This window comes from Moschus berezovskii, chromosome 2 (genome assembly GCF_049115385.1).
Source record: "Moschus berezovskii isolate FMDL1 chromosome 2, NW_MosBer_1.0, whole genome shotgun sequence".
In the NCBI taxonomy this organism is placed as follows: Eukaryota; Metazoa; Chordata; class Mammalia; order Artiodactyla; family Moschidae; genus Moschus; species Moschus berezovskii.
This window is the reverse complement of record NC_142461.1, coordinates 15,007,209-15,027,411: the sequence shown is the minus strand read 5'-3', so window position 1 is coordinate 15,027,411 and position 20,203 is coordinate 15,007,209. Positions and strand designations below refer to the sequence as shown.

General features: G+C 44.1%; 1 protein-coding gene across 1 annotated transcript; it reads right to left on the bottom strand.

The window, feature by feature from the left end:
• Nucleotides 1-3,480: 3,480 nt before the first annotated feature.
• On the bottom strand, nucleotides 3,481-18,847 carry ZBTB8B (zinc finger and BTB domain containing 8B). The gene is made up of 3 exons (XM_055398883.2): nucleotides 17,848-18,847; nucleotides 7,178-7,356; nucleotides 3,481-3,951 (listed from the first exon to the last, which is right to left on the bottom strand). The coding sequence occupies exons 1-3, from the start codon at nucleotides 18,833-18,835 to the stop codon at nucleotides 3,634-3,636; spliced, it is 1,485 nt and encodes a 494-aa protein (XP_055254858.2). The 5' UTR covers nucleotides 18,836-18,847; the 3' UTR covers nucleotides 3,481-3,633.
• Nucleotides 18,848-20,203: the final 1,356 nt, after the last annotated feature.

Here is a 20,203-nt window from a genome sequence, read left to right as displayed (position 1 = left end):
TCAGAAGCAGCTCGTGTAGTCCTACCAGTTGCCTTTCTCTCCATGGGGTTTATCACAACATCAATTAACAACAGCAACAATTAAAAAAATTCTGTTTTATTCTGAACTGTATATCCTCCAGAATACTCAATTTCACAATATTTTGCAGACCACTAAGTCAACAGCTTTCTTAAGGAATATTCAAAGTCTAGTGACCAATAAAATATTTACATCAGAATGGCATCTTTCCACCAAATGACCAGAAGCCATGATAATGATTTCTAAATGTATTACAGATAACATGCCTTATTTTCACTCCTTTCTAACCCTTGCCTTGAAAGCCTGTTCCCTTTTCCCAAGAGAAACAACTTTCCAAGGATGCCATCTTAAAATTCCATTACAAGTAAGAATCTTGTTCCCATCCATTCAATATATGTAATAGAAGACAAAAAGATCTGGATTGAATGTGCCAGAAAGATGCCAAATATAAACTAGATCATGAATGGTCTGCATTGGACCAACTATGAATCTACTTATAAAAATATCACCAAGTCCACAAATTAAACCTCAGAGACACTGTGTAGGTAAAAAATACTGACCACCAAATGTGAACATAAATTTATAACTGAGGGCTGTTTATGATCTGATAGTCCACACAGAGGAATTATCTCCCTTAAATGTAACAGAATTCAACTACCAAATCTAGTTATTCCCAATGCCAACACACAAACTCTAAACAGCCAACCAGGAATGTAACAATCTGAGACATTATGGAGAAAGAGAATTGTTTAAATACTTAGCTTCACATTCCATTTTCCTCTCAATGATTTTGCTACTTTAAAATCAGAGCCCAGTAATAGTTCTGGCAGTACGAATCAGATCAGAATTTATAAGTTTCCACATCACAAACCTAATCAGATCTTAGGCAAGTCATGGACCATCTATCATCTGGCCTCAGTGCCCTCATTTTATGAATCCACTATTTTCCAAAACTTGTGGGAGTGTAAGTGAAAGTGTAAGTCGCTCAGTTGTGTCCAAATTTTTGCAACCCCATGAACTGTAGACTGCCAGGCTCCTCTGTCCATGAGATTTTCCAGGCAAGAGTACTAGAGTGGGTTGCCATGCGCTTCTCCAGGGTATCTTCCTGACCCAGGAACTGAACCCAGCTCTCCTGCACTGCAGGCAGATTCTTTACCATCTGAGCCACCAGAGAAGCATAAAGACCTAATAAATATTATGAAAGTAAAAGGTAGCCTAAAATGTACAACATTAAGTTCATTAAAAATACCATTTTTTAAAATCCTGCTTTATCTTGCAGCTGGTTTCTCAACCTTGGTACTCTTGACATTGTGAACTACATTCATCTTTACTGTAGGGACCGTCCTATACCTTGTAGGGCATTTAGCAGCATCCCTGCCTCCACCCACTGGATGCCAGCAGCACCCCACCCCGAGTTATGACACCTGAGAGGGTCTCTATAGACACTGCTGGATACAGGTCCTCTGGGGAACAAAATCACCCCCAGTTGAAAATCACTGTCTTAGAGTGAAATCTCTAATGTAAAATGTTTTATCTTGCACCCAGGGATATGAATAGATCATGGGGTCACCAAGAGGATCATTACTCTGCTGGAGAAAGCAGGCTGAGAGTTGAGCTGTGAGGTAGAAAAGTCAAATTAAAACATCAGAAATACTTTAGACGGAGAAAACAAAAGATAACAAAACTCTTTGCAAAGTATATCTTTTATACCTCCATTTAGGTTTCCCTCTTGCTAAGGTCCCTCTTCTAAAACAACACTAATAGTCTCATTTCTGGTAAGAAAAGTATTTCTGGTCCTTGATAATTTTCCATGTGTAACTCTTGACCTAGAACAATACTTTTCCAACTACCTCTGATAAAAGACCATTTTCTTGTGTTGGTTTGTTTGCTGCGCACTGCGTGTCTTCCAGGGAGTTCAGTCCCCCGACCAGGGATGGAACCCAGGACCCCTGCAGCAGAAGCATGGAGTCCTAACCACTGTACTTCAGGGAATTCCCAAAAGACCCATTTTCAAATTTCCAATCAACTGCAGGACAAGGTATGGCCCTACTGTATGGACTGGGATGCAAGAATTTATGGAGCTGCAGCTGTTTCAGGCCACAGTTTGAGCAGCACCATCCTGGGGTTCCAACGTCTGTTGAGAATCATGGTCTAAACACTTTCTGAACCCTTCAATGCTAACATTTATTTACAAGCAAATTTATATTTTTTTGGTTATCTCTTTTTGTTAAAGAGGTAGAAAGTGATATTTTTTACTACTTTTTGAAATATAATTATAGTAAAATTAAAGGAGGGCTTCCCTGGTGGCACAGACAGTAAAGAATCTGCCTATAATGTGGGAGAACCAGGTTCAATTCCTGGGTTGGGAAGATCCCCTGAAGAAAGGAATGACAACCCACTCCAATATTCTGGCCTGGAGAATCCCATGGACAGAGGAGCCTGGAGGGCTACAGTCCATGGGGTCCCAAAAAATTAAAGGAAGAAAAGGAATTTCTTTTAAAATCCATTTTGGATACTTAAACATAAGACAAAATTATGGAAGTGCCTGAAATATCTTTAATCCATAATACTTCTTGTTCTTTAGCCTTTTAAAGAAATACAGTCTCCTTTGTTAGAATAATTATATGGCTGCAAAGTGAATAGAACAGACTGGTTTTAAAAACCTGTTCTTCTACTAACCCTCCCTTTCCCTCCAGATGATCTTTTAAAGGAAAACAATTTGGAAATATAACTTGCTTATGTATGCTTACCCTTTCCCTCCAATTAAAGTTCTATTCATAAAGTAAAAGAATGTCAGTGATGGCTGCATTGCCAGGTTACACAGTAGTGGCTCTCAGAAATGGCTGGAAAACACAGAGGAGCATTTTGAGTTTTGCCCGTAAAATGGGTTATTTGTGTGTGCACAATCGTCAAACACCAAGCCAGACAGGGAAACCACCCAGACCTGGGCTCTCAGGCTCCCATCCTGGGGCTAACTTAAAATGTAATTCGATGGGGCAAGTCACAGTGCCATAAGGAGACTTTCAGCTAATTTCCATGCTTGTCTGAACATAAATACCCTCAGCCTGTAAAACTGCAATCTTAGATTTAGAAAGTACCTTTTACAATCATAAAGCCAGACAGCCCTGCCTACCTTAAATCAAGCAAGCTTTCTCCTTAATACTTTACCAGAAAGTTAAAGTACGGAATTGATCAGGAGAGGCTTGGCAGAGGTAAGACTGATCTCGAAATTTAATATTTCCTTGCCCACCTTCTCAGAGAAAGAGGATGACAACACAGGAATGCAGAAGACGGACAGACTACAAAAACAAGTACAGAGGTTTTCTTATCTTTCTCCAAACCAGAGTTTGGATGCATAGCTCTGGAAAAAACAGCAAGCCTCAGGGCCAACCTTGATTCACTCAGAAAGCCTTGGGAAACCAGGGGCACCACTAAAAAGTCGTTAGTCCTCTAAGTCACAGATTCCAACCTCCACTGTGCAGCCTAACAGAAATGCAAATAATTGGCAGTAAAAAAATGTTCCTCTCAGGGGTCCACGACATTGGACAAAGGGTGGCTTTCACTCACAGGATCAGCAAGAACAAATTCTAAACCCTCTCTTCCACCAAGTTACTGCTACCTAAGCGTCTCTCCACCAGATAAGTCGGGCTGAATTTGGGGTCTGTCGTCAGAATCCTCTCCGGTGGGGTCGTTTTCCTCCCCCGACTCCACGTAGATGGGCCAGTCATTGTCTGTGTCACTCTTTTCCTGGCTCTCGAACGACGCCTCCACCAGGCTGAGGTTGATGGGCATCAATTCGTCATCGTCGTTGTGCGTGTCTGTAACGCAGGTGCAGCTGTCACACAGCCCGAAGCGCCGCAGCCCCGGTGACAGGTGACTCATGAAGGTTCTTCTGCAGCCCTTGCAGATGATTGGACGGTTGGATCTATGAACCTAAAATCACCAGCACAGTGAATGTTAGAGAAAGAGGAGAGCCATGGCCTTCGGGGCCCCATGTGATATGGCCCCTGCATGGCCTTCCAGCTGCATTTCTCACCACTCTCCCTTCTGCTTTTTCTGCCACCATCTCAGCCTCACCAAGATCCTTTCCGGCCCAGGGCCATCGGATGTGCATGGAGCAAGCCCTCCTCCCCACTGCCCCCCTCCCCTCTTACTAAAGTCCTTTTGTGGTTTTTTTGGCTGTGCCACAGGCTTATAGGATCTTAGATCCCTGACCAGCAATGAAACCTGCACCTTGGCAGTGAAAGCATGGAGTCCTAACCACTGGATTGTCAAGGAATTCCCACTAATGCCTTTCAAGGAAGTCTTGTCTGATGCTCCAGGCCAGAATAGATCTCCCAGGTATATAGTCTCACCCATACTTCTCCCTTCATGTCTAACAAATCATTGGTAAAATTTACTAGGTTAGATTTATAATTTACTAGATTGTAGATTTATAGAAATTGATTGATAGATTATAAGCTCCACGAGGTCACGGACTAGCTTCACCCATGTTCTCTGACCTCTGTGTCACATCTCTTACTGTATCCCTAGTGCCCGGCATGAAAAGGGCAATCAGTGAACCAATTAGGATTTTAGGCATGGCTTCTTAAGTACTTAGGAATGTTTAGTTATTAAGAAGGCAGATTTGCCAAACAGTGTATTTCCCAAACATGCCAGTGGATGCTTCAGCTTTGACTTTTTTGTTGATAAATGTGTTCCTTACATATGAAAAGAGCTTTGCATACTAGAAAAGAGAACTTGATCTCCTACCCCATGCAACTCCTCATGAAGACAGCAGCCCCAGTGGTCCTCTTTGTATAAGGAACTATCTATCTAAAGTGCGCACTCTTCAGGAACTCCAGCCAACTGGGGAATCTGTGAATGATGAGAGCCTCCCTTGTGGAGAGCTCTGGATGCAGGATATACACAAGAGGCGAGACAGACAGACAGGCTGATGCAGGAAAAGGGCCAATAACAACACTTAGGTTGCTGGAGCTGCCCTTACATGTCCTGGCTTCCCATGAGGTTTCCTGGGTTTCCTGAGTCAACCTGAGTGTGTTTGTGACCCTTGCAGCCTGATGGAGCCTTTAAATAGTAGACTGGATCTAGTACAGAGTGGAATGGGGATTCCAACCAATGAAACATCTTAGAGGCACCCAGGGACCAATTTTTACCAAGGTGGATTGGAGATTAATTTGGAAAAAAAAAAAAGGCCAAACAAAAACTTAACATCTTGGGATAAGGCCATTCTCAGACAAGTGTGCTGGGTCCAACACTGAGAGGAAAGGCAGTCAGTCACCTTGAATGTATCTAAGCCTAGATTCCATCAAAACTGTAATTCACATATCATAAAATTCACCCTTTTAAAGTGTACAATTCAGTGGTTTTTAGTACACTCATAACATTGTACAACTATCACAACCACCTACTTTTAGGACATTTTCATCACTCCATAAAGAAAACCTGTGCCCATTAATGGTCCTGTCTCTCCCATCCCCACAGGCCTCAACCACTAATCTACTCTCTATCTTCATGGGTCTGCCCACTTTGTATATTTCATATAAATGGAATCACATAATAGATGGCCTTTGGTGACTTGCTGCTTTCACGAAGCCTAATGTTCTCAAGGTTATTCCATGTTGTAGCGTGTATCAGGACGTCATCACATTTTATGGCTAAACAATAGTCCATTATAGAGATACACAACATTTTGTTTATTCATTCATCAGTTGATAAATATTTGGATTGTTTCTACTTTGGGGGCTATTATTATTCTTATTCGTAATAAATAATTTGGCTATTATTTATAATAAATAATAAGAATGCTGACATGAACATCTGTGTGCAAGTTTTTGTGTGAATGCATGTTTTCAGTTCTTTTGGGTATATACCTAGACGTAGAACTGCTGGGTCCTAATAGTAACTTTGGGCTTCCCAGGTGGCTCAGATGGTAAAGAATCTACTTGCAATGCAGGAGACCCAGGTTCTACCCCTGGGTTGGGAAGATACCCTGGAGAAGGCAATGGCACCCCACTCCAGTATTCTTGCCTGGAGAATCCCATGGACAGAGAAGCCTGGGGGGGCCACAGTCCACAGGGTCGCAAAGAGTCAGACACAACTAAGCAACAATGGTAACTTTATACCGAACCTTTGGAGGAAATACTAAACTGTCTTGCACAGTGGCTGCACCATTTTGTGTTCCCACTAGCAGTATATGAGGATTCCAGTTTCTCCACATCTTCACCAGCACCATGTTATTGTAAATTTTTTATTATAGCAATCCAAGTTTGTGTGAAGCGGCACCACTCCCATTCTGTGGGTTGTCTTTTCACATTCTTGAGAGTGTCTTTTGAAATCCAAATCATTTTTATGTTGGAGTTTCCAAAGACTCATTGCCTTGTTCAAGTGTTAGTCACTCAGTCATGTCTGACTCTGCAACCCCGTGGACTGTAGCCCACCAGGCTCCTCTGTCCGTGGAATTCTCTAGGCAAGAATACTGGAGTGGGGTGCCATTGCCTTCTCCAGGGGATCTTCCCAAACCAGGGATTGAACCCAGGTGTCCTTTATTGTAGGCAGATTCTTTACCATCTGAACCACCAGGGAAGTCCCCAGTGGCTGCCTTGCTCAAAGATGATCTTAAATGCAATGCCTTTCTAAATGGTCTGAATGCTTTTTAGCAGCTGGGACTCACCCACTTACATGGAAGACAGAATCCTAGGCAGCAGCCAGTGGGCAGGGAGGGCCCCTTGGCCAGGGGTCCTCTTTGCTGCTCACAGGCAGCCCTATAAATGGTGTTATACCTCTTCCCCACCCCGGGGTGCTGAGTTTGAGTGGGAAACTGAGGCTGCAGCTTACCCTTGGGGAAAGAGACCCCCAATCCCTGTCTAAGCCCCAGTGTTCTTTGCCTTTTGACAACCATCCTCAGACTAGGATCTGAACTTTCCTCCTAGGAAAACTAGTCTGTCACCATATAAGTTTTCACTTTTTCTAAGTGCCACTAACCCAGCTATAATTTAGTAGCAGAAATACATGTTTAAAATTCTCTGACAATACCCCAGTGGACAGAGAAGTGAAAGACTGAGGGGCTTCACCTTTACATTAAACACATTTTATGGACCACCTTCCACGCCTCACCACTCTCCGCCATCCCGAGAGATCCACCAGCTGTGACACTTACACTGAGCGCGTGACTCCGCAGATGCTCCTGTCGAGTGAACCTCTTGCCACAGGTCTCACAAGGATAGGGCCGCTCCCCCGTGTGCGAGCGGATATGCCGCTTAAGGATGCCCTTCTGTTTGGCAGTGTAGGGGCAGAAAGGACACTTGTGCAGCTTGATGGGCACCACCAGCACATCACCTGGGAAACAAAGGGTACCGTAAGCCGCAACAAGACTGGCTGCCCTCCAGTGGATGGAATCCAGGGCAGGAGAGCTCCACCAGCCCAGTTCAGGAGGGAGAGTCCCAACTCCACCAGCAGCTCACAGCAAGACGGCGTCTGCAGACCCTGACTCTGTTGGGCTCCGGGTCAGCCAGAGAGGGAAACGGTCTTCTGATACAAGACTGCAAGGAATGCTGTGGGGCATCAGCTTTCAAACTTCTCTGTAACTCAGAGTTAGAAACAGCGCTTATGTTACAGCCTGAGAACACACGTATCCTCATGTGGACAGCTTGAAACACTTCCCAAAATAATACTCTCTGATTATGTCTATTCTCCTTGATTTCATTTTAGGAAAATAATGATCGAGACCCTGTTATAGAATGAATTGCATCCCTCCCCACAAATTCCTATCTTAAAGTCATAACCTCCAGTGCCACTTGTATGTGAAGATAGAGCCTTTAAGGAGGTAATTAAGGTTAAATGAGGTCGCAAGGGTAGAGCTCTTATCTGATAGGACTGGGGTCCTTATAAGAAGAGGAACAATGCCATAGGTGCTAGGAACAATGGCTTTCTCTCTATTCTTGCACAGAGGACAGGTCACGTGAGGACAAGCAAAAAGGTAGTTGTCTGCAAGCCAGGAAGAGAGCTCTCACTAGAAACCAACCATGCTGGCAGCTCGATCTTGGACTCTGAGCCTCCAAAACTGTGAGATAATAAATTTCTGTTGATAAAACTACTCAGCCTGTGATATTCTGTTATGGCTTCCTGAGTTGACAAATGCAAACCTCCTGAACTGATATAATGACCCTCAAAAATTTGTGGAAAAAAAAAAACTATTATGATGGATCAGACATCTAGACAAGGATTCATGCTTTCTTTGACAACAGCTCCTGGAATAGCTTTCAGGCATGTGTAGAGAGGTTTGCTATAAAACAGCCCCGACACTGTTTGGAATTTATATTAACTCTGTATATATGAGATCATCAAATATCTAAAAATTCATTTAAATCTTTTTCCCTTTTTTTTTTTTCACCTTGTTCATACAGCTGTTAGGGTGACAACATGATTATCACCCACATGTATAGAGACCGACCCTTTCAAGTTTCCTGAGTTACCCTATTGGCATTATTCTGAGATTCATTTCTTCTATCCATGCCCTTCAGGATTTTACCGAATTTGATCATATCATGTATGTGGAGGCACTAATAACTCAAGTTTTCCAGGCATAGAAATTAGGAGTCACGTGCTGGCTCTACCACTTACAAGTTGTGTGACTTTGGACATCTCACTTGACTTCTCTGTGCTTTAATTCACTCATTTGTAAAATAAGGATAATAATAATTCCCATCTCACAGGATTGTAGTAAGAACGAAATGAGGTAATACCTAAAACACAGCACCTGGCACATAATTTGCTCTCATAAATGTCAGCCATTTTTGTCACATCAACATTACCTCAGTGTTTCTTTCCGATTAATCTGGCCAGGCTCCTGCAGTCTCTCTCAACACAGGAGTAACTCCTTTTCTCTCAGACCTTCTGGGGACACTTACCTGGGCTTTATACCTTTCCTGAGGTGCTGCCAAAAGTATGGCAAGCTGAATGTCAAGTAAGTACCCAACATCATTCTATGTAAGGGTGGAGATTATCTTCTTTAGCTTCTAGCTCCCATGCTGATAATGTCTAACATTTTGCATAATCTAAAATGAAGGAGATCAAACCAGTCAATCCAAAAGGAAATCAACCCTGAATATTTATCAGAAGGACTGATGCTGAAGCTGAAGTTCCAATACTTTGGTCACCTGATGTGAAAAGCAGACTCACTGGAGAAGACCCTGATGCTGGGAAAGAAAAGATTGAGGGCAGGAAGAGAAGGGGGCAACAGAGGATGAGATGGTTGGATGGCATCATCAACTCAATGGACATGAGTTTGAGCAAGCTCTGGGAGATGGTGAAGGACAGGGAAGCCTGGCGTGCTGCAGTCCATTGGGCTGCAAAGAGTCGTACATGACTGAGTGACTGAACAACAATAATGACTCCAAAATCTGTCTCCCGGAATAAAAGCAGCAGCTCAAGGCTCAGCACTGCATATACATGTTGGATTATTTACCTTTCACTGCTTACACTGGTGCTGAGAGACCGTTTCCTGCTCACTCCCCTGGCACTGTGGACTCTTCCCATCATTTATCCCCATCAGCCTGGCATTGTGCTACCACCTTCTTCCTGATTATCTACAAAAACATTAAGTAAAATGGGTCCACTGTTAGGCCTCGGGGGAAAAAAAAACCATTAACTACACCTCCACCAGAAAAGTATGAATTATTGCAACATTCTCCTCTCTTATGATCTGATTCCCTCAGAAGAGCAGTTCACTTGAATGCCTATTACATGTAAGGCACTGTGTCAAGGTGCATTTTCATCAAGATCCTTGTTTCTTCACTCAAGAGGATAAGTCTAGCAGGAGAGAAAGACAGGTAAACAAATTCATGCAACATGATGTAACAAATGGAGAAGGAAATGGCAACCCACTCCAGTGTTCTTGCCTGGAGAATCCCAAGGACGGTGGAGCCTGGTGGGCTGCCGTCTGTGGGGTCGCACAGAGTCGGACACAACTGAAGCGACTTAGCAGCAGCAGCAGCAGCAGCAATGTAACAAATGCAAAGTTCAAAGTGATGAAGAAATGTAGACAAGGGTGGCGGTGGGTTGAATTGAGAGATTCGGATTGACATATATACACTAGCGTGTATAAAATAGACAACTAATAAGAATCTATTGTATAACACAGAGAATTCTACTCAATCCCCTGTGCTATTGTGCTTAGTCACTCAGTTATGTCTGACTCTTTGTGACCCCATGGACTGCAGCCCTCCAGGCTCCTCTGTCCATGGGATTCTCCAGATAAGAATACTGGAGTGGGTTGCCATTCCCTTTTCCAAGGGATCTTCCTGACCCAGAGATTGAACCTGGGTCTCCTGCATTGCAGGGGGATTCTTTACCACCTGAGCCACAGGCGTAGCCCTATGGTCACCTAAATGGGAAGGAAATCTAAAAAAGAAGGGATATATGTATACCCGGGCTTCCCTGATGGTTCAGCTGGTAAAGAATCTGCCTACAATGCGGGAGACCTGGGTTCAATCCCTGGGTTGGGAAGATCCCCAGGAGGAGGGATGGCAACCCACTCCAGTATTCTTGCCTGGAGAATCCCCAAGGACAGAGGAGCCTGGCAGGCTGCAGTCCATGGGGTCGCAAAGAGTCGGACATGACTGAGTAACTAAGCACAGCACAGCACATATGGATACATATAACTGATTCATTTTGCTGTACAGCAGAAACTAACAAAATATTGGAAAACAACTGTACTCTAATAAAAACGTTTTTAAAAGAAGAAAGAAAGATAGTGAAAAGTAATGAATTCTCTCCTGGAGTTCAGAGATGATCTCACGGAGAGGTGACCTTTGAGCAAGGTTTTGAAGGATGAATAGGAGTTCACTGGGAGTTCAAGGAAGAGAAAGGGTATCTCAAGCAGGGAAACAGCACAAGTTTAGGCACAGAGGTAAATGAGAATAGGGAATACAAAGCAGGGTGGAGAAGAATGAGGAATGAGGCCAAGGAAAGGGGCAAGAACTTCTTGGGAAGGTCCAAGGTCACATTTATGAATTCACTCAGCAAATTTATCCTGAGTACCTATAATGTGCCAGACTGTGTTCTAGGCCCTGGGGATACAGTAGTGATCAGAAACAAAAATCCCTGCCTCTGCAACACTAACATGTTAATGAACTCAGACTTCATCCTTTAAGCGGGTAGGGTTTTAAGCAAGGAAGGTACAAAGTGATATGACTTTTAAAGGATTCCTCTGGGGATAATGCAGGGGAAGGATTTAAGAGAGTTAAAGGCAGAAAGTCCAGGTGGGAGGGGATGAGAGATGACATAGAATTAAAGCCTGTGACGGTGGAGGTGGAGAGGAGGAGAGAAGATTGAGAAATAAAACTCACAGCACATGATGACCTCAATGGGGAGGACAGAGCAGAGGAAAGAAAAGATTCTAAATGACACTGGTTCTAGGTTAGCTGACGTGAGGTGATGGCAGGTGCAGGATGAATGAGAAGGTCAGTTGGGATTTTATCATGTTTGAGGCAGGCTCAGTGCATCCACCAGGGAATACTTGGATTAGACAGATCAGTCTGGAGCTTGGGGAAAGAAGCGAAGAATACAGTGGTGAGTCCTCAGTAGACTGACTGGTTGCTTTAACTGAGGCCTGGCTCTCCCCTAAGCACCCTGATTCCGTTAACCCACGGCCTTGACACCCTGGATCAGGGGAAGGTGGGTCTTCCTCGGGCTTCATTGTCATCTCCAGAGCACAAATCTAAGATGTTTTGAAGGTCATTCCATCAGATGATACCGATGCTCATCCTTGTTACAGTCATCTAGGAGGCCCTGGGTCATCTCACTCCTTGGAGATTTGATCACATTGCCTTGAGACGTGACTCCTGGAAAAATTCTTGGTGTGAATACCAAAGATGACCCTTCCAATGCCCTGGCCTCTCTGTTCCTGGATCTCCTTTCTTCCAGAGACCTTGTCCTCCAATCCACCTCAGCCACCCAATCCTAGAGGAAGAGCTCCCAACTTTGCCTGCATATTAAAATGCAGCTTAAAATGAAAAACAATACTAATGCCCAATCTCCATCCCAAGCTAATGGGTGGGGTGGGACCCAAACATCATATTTTTTAAATGTTTTTTTATGTAGTGAAGGTCACATAGTATAAAACAGACTATTTTAACCATATTTAACTGTACAGCTCAGTAGCACTAAGTACATTCACATGGTTCTGCAACTCTCACCATCATCCATCTCCCGAATTTTTCTCCTACCTAAGCTGAAACTTGGGTTTCCCTGGTGGCTCAGACAGTAAAGAATCCTCCTGCAATGCAGGAGACCTTAACCTCACATCCCCTTCTAGCCATGGAAGCATTTCTTTGTTCCCTTCACAGTGAATTTCTTGAAAGAAGTACTATACCATCCTCACATCTATATTTGAGGTTTTTTTTTTTGAGGTCTCTGGGCTTAGTGTTTTATTCTAATATTCCAATAATCACCATTTTATTTTATTATTTTTATTGAAGTATAGTTTATTTACAATATTATGTAGGTTTCAGGTGTATAGCATAGTGATTCAGTATTTTTACAATTTATGCTCCCTTACAAGAAAATGATTACAATTCACTGTGCTATACAATATATCTTTGTTGCTTATCTATTTTAATTTTTCTTTAAGTTTTAGGCATCCTATTTGATGTTGCCCCCCCCCCCATTTTTTAAGTCTTTACTGAACTTGTTATAGTATTGCTTCTGTTTCATGTTTTGATTTTTTTTGGTCCTAAGGCACCTGGGATCTTAGCTCCCTGACCAGGGATCAAACCTGCACCCCTTGCATTGGAAGGGGAAATCTTAACCACTGGACTGCCAGGAGAGTCTCTGTGTTCTTGTTTAAGCCTAGTCCATTTGGTCTTTTGCCCACCACTTCATTCATACTGCTCACCATGACCTCTCCATTATTAAACCCAATGATCAGTTATCAATCTGCCTGCACACAGTACTGGATGTTGTTGATTTCTCTTTTATCTTGAAACGTTTTCTCATCTTGACATCCATCACTCTTTCTTCCTTCCTTCCTTGGTTATGCCATGCAGAACGTGGGATCTTACTTTCCCCACCAGGGATCAAACCTTCACCCTCTGCACTGGAAGCACAGAGTCTTAACCACTGGACCACCAGGGAAGTACCACAACACTCTTTCTTGATTCTCTGCGACCTCACGGACTGGCCCTTCTCAGATTCCTTCACTGGCTCCCTTATTTTCCTGACCTCTCAGTGTTGGAGCTTCCCAGGGCTCAGTCCTTAGCTCTCTTATCTTCTCCTTCTAGATCTACGGAATACACAGGATTTAAATTGCGCAGATCCAACAATGACCCCTAGATTTACATCTCAGCTCTGACTTATAGATGTAATCGCATACTGCACATCTTCACTGGGATATCCAACAGGCACCACAAACATAACAATTAAATCAGTCGCTCAAGGTAAAAACATTAAGGCCATCTTTAATGCTTCTTTTTCTCATAAAACTCATACAGCCATTAAAAACTCTGGTCAGCTCTATCTTTCAGAGTCAGTACAGTCCTAACCCAATCACATCTCACCTGCCTACTGCTACCACACTGATTCAAGGAGAGTGAGGTGGGAGATACGCTCAAGAGGGAGGGGCTATATATATATACGAATAGCTGATTCACTTTGTTGTACAGCAGAAACGCAATCTTGTAAAGCAATTACACCCCAACAATAAAATAAAATTTTAAAAAATAGAAAAAGGAGATTTCCTGGGTGGTCTAGAGATTAAGACTGTGCTCCCAACGCAGGGGGTCCAGGTTCAATTCCTGGTCAGGGCACTAGAACCCGCATGCCATAACTGAGAGTTTATGTGCTGGAACTAAGAGTTTACATGCCACAACTAAGATCTGGTGCAGCCAAATAAATAAATAAATAAGACAAAATAAATAAGATCTATTAAAAAAAAAGAAGAAGGAGCACACCTCTCACCTGGGTTATTGCAGTCACCTCCTAAGCGGTCCTCCTACTCCCACCTCACTCCCCTGTAGCCTATGTTCCCCTGTAGTCTATAGGAAAGCAAGCGTAGAAGCAAGAGGCCCACTTAGAAGGTAACTGCACACAGTACTCAGAAGGATCCTTTTAATGCATGTCATCTCAAGTCACTCTCTGCAAAGCAATAGTCAAAGACCTTCTCATCGCCTTCAAGGGCCTACCTGGCCCACCCTTACTCAACCTCTCTGACCTTATCCCCCAACACTTTCTGCCTTGCTCACTCCACTCCAGCCACACCAGCATCCTGGCTGTTCCTTTTGTTCACTTGCCAAGTGTGATCCTACGCCTGGGCCTTTGCACCTTGCTCTTCCCTCTGCCTGGAATGTTCCCCCTGATATCTCTGCAGTTTGCTCTCTTACTCACTTAAGGTCTTTGCTTAAAGGCAACCTGTTAGCAAGTCCTGGTCAACAGAAAATAAAATAGCATCCCCTCACTCTCAGTCAACTTTGTCCCTGCTTTAGTTCTTCTTCATATTATACAAGCACTTATGTGTTTACTGTCTGGCTCACAACACTAGAATGTCAGCTCCATGAGGACAAGGACTGTCTTTTGTTCACTGTTATAAACAGTGCCTGGTATACAGGAAGTGCTCAATAAATATCTGTTAAATGAATAAATGAACAGAAATGATAAGATGTTAAAGAAGCAAGGCCATGATGGAATGCTGGACACACTGACATTAAACGATCCCATGATGAGGCTGAAAAGAAATGGACAAAAGCAACAGCAACGGGTACTCAAGGTGTCAGAAGCCAGGGGAAGAAAGAACCTCAGGAAGGAAAGATCAGAGCTAACTACTGAGAGTGGCCAGAAAGATAACATCTGAAGACTACTCACTGGATCAGCTCTGGAAATCTACGGCTGACCTCATGAAGCAGGTGGGGTGTGGGGTGTGGGTCTTTCCTCACAGTGGGCTGAGAAAAGAATGGGGGGTAAAACAGTAGAAGTGGCCAATACAGATGAACTTTTCAGGAAGCAACGGGAGATAGTGAGGCCGGCATTGGGAGGTCCAGAGGAGAAGAGATTATAGGAGGACCACATGCTTTGACAGTGTCTGCTAGTGTCAGAGATGAGTGAATACACAAGTACTATCTCTGCCCCAGTCTCCCACTTCTTCACTACGTTATGCTGAGGCCAAATTAATCTTTCCTGTCCTCTCCCAAGCTCAGAAACTACCAAAAATTCTCCCGTGCCTATAGATAGAAACTTACCTCTTACTATTTAAGGCTTTCCATGATTGACTCCAATTTCTCCCTATGTTTTCTCTTCTTACCCTCAAATGCCGCTTTTAAAAAAAATTGAAATATAGTTGATTTGCCATATTGTGTTAGTTTCAGGTGTATAGCAAGGTGATTGTTATTCATATACATATTCTTTTTCAGATTCTTTTGCATTATATTAATATGTTACAGCAAGATATTGAATACAGTTCCCTGTGCTATATAATAAGTTACTACTTATTGATTTTATATACAGTAGTGAATACTCAGATGCCACGTTCATAAAGCCTCTCTAACCTAACAGGTGGAAGCCAGTTCTGCTTCTGGACTGCTGTGAAATTCACACCTCCATCTGTCTTCCAGCCCTAGTACCTTTGTACCACATGGTGCCACTTTCACACAGCTTAGCTTCTATAAGAAACCATCAGTTTTTTGAGAGCCATATCTGACTTGTCTTTGTATCTTCACAAGGAAGGTGCTCAAGTATTTGAGCAAATATATGAAAAACCAAACAAATCAGTCCTACTCTGTCCCTTGGCACTTAGAGTAAATGTACCCTGGAGCCATGCAAATGGAATCAAAACCTGGCAGACAACAGGCACGGCAAGAAGCCAGGAGACTGTCTTGCCACAGGATGAGTTGGAAAGCTGACTTTATAGACGGACAGATGGAGCTGAATGAAGGTGGTGTAGATCTGAATTTCTATTTCTTGATACTTGTGACACAGGCAGAGGGGCTGGGAGAAAATCGGTGCACTGAAACCCCCTAACCACCTGTGCTGCCTTCACAGTTTGTTTCATGAGTGAAATGAAGCCAGCCTGGGTTGCTATCAAAGAGCATTAGTGGTGACATGTGCCAGTTCTATATTCTTACGGAACCCACCAAACCCTCTGGGTCTCAGTTTCTCCATACTTCCTCCACCTGACTTACATGGCACGATGAGAGGCTGATGGATGGAAAAGGGGAACATAGACTGTAAGTGCTACTCTTACACAGAAATTAGATTTTGGAAGTCCCTGGTGGTCCAATAGTTAAGAATCCGCCCGCCAAGGCAGGGGACACAGGGTCTGTCCCTGGTCTGGGGAGATTCCACATGCTGCAGGGCAACTAAACCACCGCACGCTGAAACTACTGAGCCGGCAAACTGCAACTACTGAAGGTGTCATGCCTTGAAACTGTGCTCCGCAACAAGAGAAGCCACCGCGATGAGGACCCCGTGCACTACAGTGAAGAGTGGCCCCTGCTCCCGCACCGAGAGAAACCCCACGCGCAGCAATGAAGACCTAGCGCAGCCGAAACTTAGTTAATTACGTTTTTAAAAAGAAATTAGATTTCAACAAGTTTCCATAGGGTAATCACTGAAAACAACCACTACCTTTTACATGCTAGTTAAGCCAGTGTCTCTGACGACCAGAAACCATATTTTCAAGTTTTTCAAATCTAGATTAGGTCAGACATACAGAGTATTCTTGATTTTTTTAAAAAATGAAATTTTGATGCAGGGATGAAGTAATTTTTCATTAAAAAATGTTAAAATTAAAAAAAAAGAAATTTAAAAGTCTCCAGACAGACTCAGTTTTCCTGGGTTTCTCCTGTGTGGTGGTGTTTAGTCCCTAAGTCATGTCCAACTCTTTCACAACCCCATGTGTACGTGTTATTTTTTTTTAAGTCTCAAAATAGTCATTTAGTAACGAACAAGAGCAGATCACCCCCCCACTTACTTAATCGACTAATTCACTGCACAGTACTGAAGTGTGAATTAGAAATGTGACTCATTAATTTCTTGGCTTGAAAAGAAGCCAAGGGCACTTTCATCAGTAAGGAGACAGCCACGTCTATTTCCATCTCCTACGAGACAGTTTACGACACAATTACCTCATCTGTAAGAAGAGTTAGCCATATTATCCCATCTCTCAGAATTACTCAGGCAAAAAACTAAGTTCTCTTAAAACACAAAATCCTACCACAGGATACAAGAAATGTACTTACATGAAGCCCAATTCGACTCTCAAATATTCTCCAGGACACCACACTATCAGCCACGACATGTTAACTGAGTACATTGGCCAGGCACCATGGCTGACACAAAGAAGGATAAATTCCCTACCTGTACAGAACATGTTCTCATATGTGAGAAAAAAAAGTTCTGAAGGCCTTTTCATTTGGTCCTCAACTCTGTAAGAAGGCAAGGTGGGAGTGATTATCTCTTGAAAAAAAAAAAAATAGGGTTCAAAGGAATTTCATGAATTCACCAAAGTCCACCTTGTGGTTAGTAGAAGAGAGTGGGTTCTTTCCATGTCTCCAAACTGCATTCAACACGCTTATACTCTAGTTGCAGAGGTAAAAAAAAGAAAAAAACATGTGTGAAGAGGCAATGCCCTGGACATAGCAGGTGCTCAATTAATACTATTGGCAGCGATGGCAGTGATAAAGTGGAGATAACGGTGGCGATAGTGATGACAGGGATGCTGATGGCGGTGATGATGATGGTAGTGACAATGACAATGATGCAGGTGACGGTGGGAGGCCAGAAGGCACACAAGCATGTGCTAAATGAGCAGCAGAGACGATGGAGGCTCATGGAGCTCACCTGAGTCCTCTCCATACCAGTCAGTCTGCACATCCATCATGGAACTCATGGCTGCTACTCCTGCACCATCTGGTCTTCCCTCCAAATTCCGAGAAAAGTGATGGTCCACATCCTCTTTGCTCTGGACGGCACTGTTGCACAGGAGTGCCTCCAGGAACTGCTTAACATGGTAGTTACCATAAGCCAAGTCGATAGCCTGGCTACTGGGCAAACCCTCCTCCCGGTGGGCCAGGCTCAGTGGGGTGGCAGGTGGTTGCAGCTGTCCATCCATCTCCACCTCCACCTCCGCAGGACCCAACTCCACCTTGGGATCCATCTGTTCCGGCCGAGCGGAGCGGTCACTGTCGGCCCAGCCACTGCCCTGGCTGTCTTTCTCCACCAGTTCCAGAGGGCAGCAGCCTCTGCAATCACCACTGGGGGGCTCTCTCGGTCGGTCCACACTCTCCTCCCCCTCGGTTGGAGAGACCAAGCTCTTGGTCTCACCGGTGGTCCCTTTCTTGGGGCTTCCACTGTCCACCTGATGAGCTGCGGCGGCCGCTGCGGCCGCTGCCGCTGCTGCTGCTGCTGCTGCGGCCACCGCAGCCGCGACTGCAGCCTCCTTCTCCATCTTTCTGCAGATGTCGAGGGAGGATCTGATGTACGTCTTGCAGAAGTTCACCACGTCGTTCATCTGCAGGTAGCTGGCAGCCGACATAACTTCAATCACGTTCTCCCCACACAAATCCAACTTCCCAGAATAGAGGAAGTCTAAGATGGTGGAGAAGGCATCGGAGGTGACGATGTCCAGGGAGGCGGTGCTGTGCCGCCCGCTGTCCTGGATGTAGTGAATCAGCAGGGCACGGAAGTAGCCGCTGTTGGCAAACAAGATGTTCCTGTGGGCCTTGAAGATCCGCCCTTCCACGATGATGCTGCAGTCGCAGAAGAAGTCCCTCTGCCGCTGTTCATTCAGCTCCCCCAAGAGCTTGGCATAATAGGATTGCATCTCCATTTCTCCACCAGCTGCTGCTGCTCAAAAGGAGCCTGGATCTCTGCCAAGATTTTTTGTTGGTTTTTTTTCAGTTCACAAATGCCAACCTTACAAAGAAGATGTTCTTTTTTTTTTTTAATTCTTCCCCCAAACCCAGTTAAGTAATATCTTTATAACATGGGGTAACAAAGATTGTCTAACTGGGTTAACTAATGAGAAACAGTAAAAGTAACTATAGCTAACTGTCTGTGGGTGCAGTACTTAGTATTTTACACAGATTCTTTCTGTGAGCTTTTATAACAACCCTATGAGTAAGGACTAATATTATACTTACAATATTTTACTTTTAAGACTCAGAGGATGGTGATGATCCAGCTGCAACAGAGCCAGGACTCAAAACCTCCAGAGTTAATGCTCTTATAAATGACATTCCACTTTCTTTAAGGCTCAAAATATAAATAGTACCTAATCTAAGAATTACCATCTCCAGTTCAGTCTCCAGTGTCCCAATACAGAACTTAGGAACTGGCATGTCTAGTCTCAGCTCACACTCATTACCATAAGTTTGTGGGAACACTTGGTGGATGCTTGGGCTAGTCAGAATGCATTCTCCATTCTTATGACTTTATTGCCCTTTTTGGCTTTGATGGAATCATCCTTGCCCCATCCACAGCCAATGTGCTTTGCATAAAACTAGCACCATGCCCCGGAGAAGGCAATGGCAAGCCACTCCAGTACTCTTGCCTAGAAAATCCCATGGACAGAGGAGCCTGGTGGGCTACAGTCCATGGGGTCGCTACTAGTCGGACAAGACTGAGCGACTTCACTTTCACTTTTCACTTTCACACATTGGAGAAGGAAATGGCACCCCACTCCAGTGTTCTTGCCTGGAGAATCCCAGGGATGGCGGAGCCTGGTGGGCTGCCATCTATGGGGTCGCACAGAGCCGGACACGACTTAGGCAGCAGCAGCAGCAGCACCATGCCCAGGCTCCAGATGTGTAAGCTGTAACATAGGCTAAACCCATCAATATAATTTACCCTCTGACCACAGTGATTGCCTCAGAGATGGCCACGTGACTAGGCCAGAGCCAATGAAAAGCAATGAAACATTTGCTGGGGGATCCAAAAAAAGAATGGCTCTCTGCTCTGTGGACATGTGGGATATGAGGGATGCTGCTGCCACACCACAAGGGGAACCAGCCTAACACAGATGATAGCCCATTTCAAACTGGAGCAACAGATGGAGGCCAGGGACACCATCTGAGCCCCAGCTCATGCTGTGCCAGAAGTCATTAAGTCCCTTTTTGCTTTGGTTGAATTTTCTCAGTGCAACTGAGATATTCCTAATTGATTGACTCCACAACCCTTCATTCTCTTCTCTGTATTT